This window comes from Musca autumnalis, unplaced genomic scaffold, assembly GCF_047663935.1.
Source record: "Musca autumnalis isolate F117 unplaced genomic scaffold, ASM4766393v1 scaffold_5, whole genome shotgun sequence".
Taxonomy (NCBI): domain Eukaryota; kingdom Metazoa; phylum Arthropoda; class Insecta; order Diptera; family Muscidae; genus Musca; species Musca autumnalis.
In genome coordinates this window covers 83,573,199-83,578,653 of record NW_027412088.1, presented here as the reverse complement: position 1 = coordinate 83,578,653, position 5,455 = coordinate 83,573,199, and the positions used below count along the sequence as shown (strand labels likewise).

At 36.9% G+C, this 5,455-nt stretch overlaps 1 protein-coding gene across 1 annotated transcript; it reads left to right on the top strand.

Annotated features, from left to right (window-relative positions):
- Positions 1 to 3,848: 3,848 nt before the first annotated feature.
- On the top strand, positions 3,849 to 5,050 carry LOC141406213 (ryncolin-1-like). The gene is made up of 3 exons (XM_073991411.1): positions 3,849 to 3,957; positions 4,025 to 4,668; positions 4,876 to 5,050. Exons 1-3 carry the CDS (start codon positions 3,868 to 3,870, stop codon positions 5,003 to 5,005), a joined length of 864 nt encoding a protein of 287 aa, XP_073847512.1. The 5' UTR covers positions 3,849 to 3,867; the 3' UTR covers positions 5,006 to 5,050.
- The last annotated feature ends 405 nt before the right edge of the window (positions 5,051 to 5,455 follow it).

Genomic DNA, 5,455 nt, shown 5'->3' with positions numbered 1-5,455 from the left:
AAAATCCGCTGCCGAGATTTGAAATAATTCTGCTGAAATGAAATCTTGTTCGATTATTAATTCACTTATATACAAACAAAAAATTCTTATCAATCATTTCGCAAAAATAAAGAAGACAATTTGCCAACAAAAATCCCCCTGGGTAAAAGGAGGGTGGAATGAAAAGTTTAGTTGATCAATGAAATAACTAAAAAATATTGCAGAATAAAAAGCAAGGGAATAATCGTATTTTATAAGGAATATTTCTTCTTCAATATGAAATGGATATCAGAAAAAAGTTCTGATCAGATGTAACATATCAAAGTTCGCCTGTATTTAGTTTCCAATATAATCATTGTTTAACTATAATTTTCATTTGGAGTTCTTCAATTCACACATTATCATGCCAGCAAATCAATACAAACATATATGTAGATTAGGGTGTCCCAATAAAAGCAAATCTAAATCTAAACCTGAATTGAAACAGGAATCGATCTAAAGCTTCTATTAAATGTTGCATGTGTGCCCTTCATTCAAATGAATATCCAGTGGCAACTTAAGGGCCGACTGTGTCAAAGTCCATCCCTCTACATCATCTGAAGGGAACATAGAAATCAGTTCAGAAGTTTTGGAGATATAACATATTTAAAAAAGTGCGCGTGGTTGGGTTTTAAGGTCACAAATGAGTGCCTCGGTCAGAAATATAACCACCATTGTCTATTGAATTAATTTTCAAACCCCGTTCCTCCGAAATTCAATCAAATATATAGATTATTTTCGCCAGGGGACATCCCTGTACATCATCTGAATAAAAACATGAAAATCGGTCCAGAAGTTTTGGAGATTAAACATATTTAAGCAAGTAAGAACGGCGATAAGTTCGGCCAAGTTGAGCTTGTTATACCCTCCACCACGAGTTGTACTGAAGTAAAATGAAACAATTAGTTTCCTTTCGTTTATTAAGAAGACTAACCCTCAGTTTTTGTAACCAATTTTTGTTCGTTCATCTATATTCGTAATAATTTAGGCATCCATAGCTCAGCCCCTAGACGACATATAGACCTAATTCTTCGTAGACGCGTTTTACATACATGTAGGTAAAAATTGCTCATTTAAAAACCAGCATTCTACATTTGCGCTAAGGCAAGAAAATCAATCTGCAAAATTTGTCAATTCGTGTAAAATGAATATTTTTTACAAAAACAGGGGGTAAATACCAAATTTCAGCAAGTTCGGTAAAACAATGTGGCTAACCTTCAAAATACCGAATTTCGGTGGTACCGTTCCATGGGGGCTGTATCAAAATGTCGATCTATACCTACAAATTCCAGTCCGAAAGTTTTTAGACTCAAACAAGACTAAATACCATATTTCGGTAAAACCATCAAAATACGAAAAATCAAGAGGTACGCTTTTAGGGGGGATATAGGAACCCGGGGACCTATACTGATAATTCTCTTCTGGAATATTTTATAACCACATCGAAGAGTAAATAACAAATGTCAGTCTTTCGGTGGAATATTGACGTCACAAACTTCAGAACTACGAAAATCGGGAGGTACCGTTCTATGGGGGCTATATGGAAACGTGGACCTATAACGACGAATTGCAGTCAGAAAGGCTCTTACCTCCAACAAAGACTAAATACCAAATTTCAGCAATTTCGGTGGGTTGCTGTGGCCACAACCATCAAAATACCGAAAATCGGGAGGTACCGTTCTATGGGTGTCATATGAAGGCGTGGACCTATACCGACAAATTTCTGAGAGAAAGTTTTATACAGCCAACGAAGACTAAATACCAAATTTCAGTCATTTTTGAGGCCACAACCTTCAAAACACCGAAAATCGGGAGGTACGTTCTATGGGGGTTATTTGAAGGTGTGGGCCTATACCGACAAATTTCATATGGAACGTCTAATACGTCAAATGAAGACCAAATTTCAGCTATTTCGGTGGATTATTGTGGCAACAATCTACAAAATACCGTAAATCGGGAGGTAGCGTTCTATGGTGCTATACTAAGGCGTGGACAGACAAATTTCATATGGAACGTTCAGTACCCCAAATGAAGACCACGTACCAAATTTCAGATATTTCGGTGGATTATTGTGGCAACAATCTACAAAATACCGGTAATAGGAGGTACCGTTCTATGGGAGCTTTACTGACCGACGAGGCGTTTACCGACAAGATTCTGGGGGAAAGTTTTATAGCATCAACGAAGACTAAATACCAAACGTCAGCCATTTCTGAGGAATATTGAGGTCACAACCTTCAAAACACCGAAAATCGGGAGGTACGTTCTATGGAGGCTATACCGATGAATTTCATATGGAACGTTTAATACCCCAAATAAATACGAAATTTCAGCAATTTCGGTGGATTATTGTGGTCATAACCTTCAAAATACCGAAAATCGTGAGGTACCGTTCTATGGGGGCTATACTAAGGCGTGGAACTATTCCGACAAATTTCATATGGAACATTTAATACCCTAAATGAAGACCAAATGCCAAATTTCAGCCTTCCAACCTTCAAAATACCGAAAATCGTGAGGTACCGTTCTATGGGGGCTAAACCGACAAATTTCTGGGGGAAAGTTGTATACCCCCCAACGAAGATAATAAGCTAAAACCTTCAAAATACCAAAAATCTGGCGGTCCCTTTTATGGGGGCTATATCATAACGTAGACCGATGTAGCCCATTTACAATACCAAACATTCTAGGAGTAATAGAAACTTCTATACCAAATTACAAAGCTCTATCTTAAAAATTGCGTGCTATATCTTGACTTCAACAGACGGACAGAGTTATATCGACATAGAATTTTACCCTGATCAAGAATATATATACTTTATAGGGTCTCCGATGAATATTTCGATGTGTTACAAACGGAATGACAAATTTAATTATACCCTCCATATTATGGTGGAGTGTATAAAAAGGCATGGCTGAATCTTTAGGCCCTAAATAAGTACCTAGGCAAATTCATTGTCTAACCGATACGTTCGTAAGTTTTGCAAACATAGATTTTTTAAGAAATATGGCCTAGGGGTGGTAACCGCCAAAATAAGTAGCCTATTTTCACCAGGGGTCATCCCGGTACATTCTCTGAAATTTTTAAGAAAATGGGCTCAAATAGAACTAATTAATTTTCTAACCGATACATTCTTAAGTTTTTCAAAAATAGCGTTTTTAAAAAATAGGGCCTAGGGATGTACCCCGTCCCCTCCGAAATTCAACAAAATATATAGCCTATTTTCACCAGAGGCATCCCTATACACTCTGAAATAGTCAAGTAAATCGTTTTAGTAGTTTTGGATATATAACATATTTAAAAAAGTGGGCGTGGTCGGGTCTTTAGGCCCTAAATGGGTACCTAGGGCCCGAGATTTAACCACCGTTCCTCGCAAATTAATTTTCTAACCGATACGTCAGTAAGTTTTGAGAAAATAGCATTTTTAAAAAATAGGGCCTAGGGGAGATGCCCCGGCCCCTCCGAAATTCAACAAAATATATAGCCTATTTCCACCAAGGGTCCTCCCTGTACAGTCTCTAAAATTTCAGGAAAATCGGTTCAGTAGATTTGGCCGGCGTGCTGAAATTGCGCTTTTAAAAAATAGGACATGGAGGAGCTACCCCACCCCCTCCAAAATTCAATAAAATATATAGCTTATTTTCACCACGGGTGTTCCCGTAATTAATTGGTCAGTAAGATAGCAAGCAAAATGTAGTAGCCTTTAAGTCCTACCGATATCACTTAGCCATGAATGGGACTTTGGGACACTCTAATGTTATACATATATATGGTTTTTTATTATAAAAACACAACATTCCCATTTTTGCTATCAAAAATATATTCTCAGTCTAGTCATCCGGTTCAACATGAGATTATCATACAAAATAATTCATTTTAAATACTATTTCAAATTGGTTTCAATTTTGGGCATATTTTTCAATATCACAATGGGAGAGGTAAAAATAAAAAATTATAAAAATATATGTAAATAAATACGTTATTTTTTTGAATTTTCACGAAAAGTTTACCCCCAAAGCAGTACCCAGTACAGAAACACCTCATCAGTGCCTTGGCGAAAATTCAAACCTCAGCCACAGCCTAAATGAGCTGAATGAAAATTTTAAACACTTGATGACCAGCCAAATGGAATTTTTTGCAAAACTGGAAATTCTTGAAGAGCGGCAAATAAAATTGGAACAACAACAAAAACAACAGCAAAGCATTGCAATACAAAAACTACAAAAACTTGAAGATTTAATTAAAGATCCGGAAATTGTTATACTACGACGTCAAGATGGTTCAGTGGATTTTGATCGAAGTTGGCAAGAATTTAAACATGGATTTGGAAATAAGTCAGGAGAATTTTTCCTCGGACTTGATGTGATACACAAGATTACAAATAGCGGTCCCTGTGAGCTGCTGATTGTTCTTGAGGATTGGGACGATGAACGTCGTTATGCCAAATATGACAATTTTGTGGTGGGAGCTGAACGAGAAAGATATAAACTTCACAGTTTGGGTAAATACAGTGGAACAGCTGGTGATGATTTCACCTATAATTTAGGTCAGAAGTTTACAACCAAAGATCTTGACAATGATTTGCATCCAAGTGAAAATTGTGCTGTACTTTATCGTGGGGCATGGTGGCATACAGCGTGTTATAAGTGGTAAGTGAAATCCCGGGGATGTTGTGGGAACATATGTATGTATGTATATATTTTACTAATCCGCCGTCCACATTAGTTACGAACTGCCATTATTTCTGTAACTGTTCAAAAAACCTTGTTCTCGCTTCTTCCGTAATCAGAATTCCATCCTTATAGGCAAATATTTACTATTAAATCCAACCCAATTTTTTTCTTTCTACTTTGCAGCAATCTCAATGGTCCGTACAAAAAAGGAAGAGTACCAGACAATGAACTTGGCCAAATTGTACAATGGCATGCTTTTAGGGGCAATCAAACATCACTTAAATTTGCTGAAATGACAATACGCTTGAAGTAAAGCTTTCTACAACATTTTTAAAAGATAAAATAAATTATAAAAATACCGGAAAGTGTTTTTATATACTTATCAGTAAGAAAAGCGTTAAAGGCCTTAAACGGGAGGGTAAGGAAGTGGAGTCTTCTCCTATAATAATGATTATGCCAAATGCCCAGGATGACGCAATCACTATGATACGACCGGGTCCATTATATTGTCCAATATCATGCATGAACTGTTAGACTAGCTGGGTGCACAAACCTGGCAATCCACTCACCACTTCCAATTGATATCGCCTACACCAAAATTTACCACTCTACGATAAATAGTTGGGGGTATCTGAACAAGTAAAAAAGTATCAGTCGGTTTGGCCGACAGAGATATACCCTCAGCCTGTGTATATTGAAACAATTTTTTCCCAAAAAATGTTGGGCGTATGAAACGACAAAAATGTTGATTAGGATTAAAGAG

Bases quoted from the DNA above. Each gene is read 5' to 3' on its own strand.
- LOC141406213 (XM_073991411.1), top strand. From the start codon at position 3,868: ATGAGATTATCATACAAAATAATTCATTTTAAATACTATTTCAAATTG. The intron at 3,958-4,024 runs GTAAAAATAAAA...TTTCACGAAAAG, and splicing joins TCAATATCACAATGGGAGAG to TTTACCCCCAAAGCAGTACC. The intron at 4,669-4,875 runs GTAAGTGAAATC...TCTACTTTGCAG, and splicing joins CATACAGCGTGTTATAAGTG to CAATCTCAATGGTCCGTACA.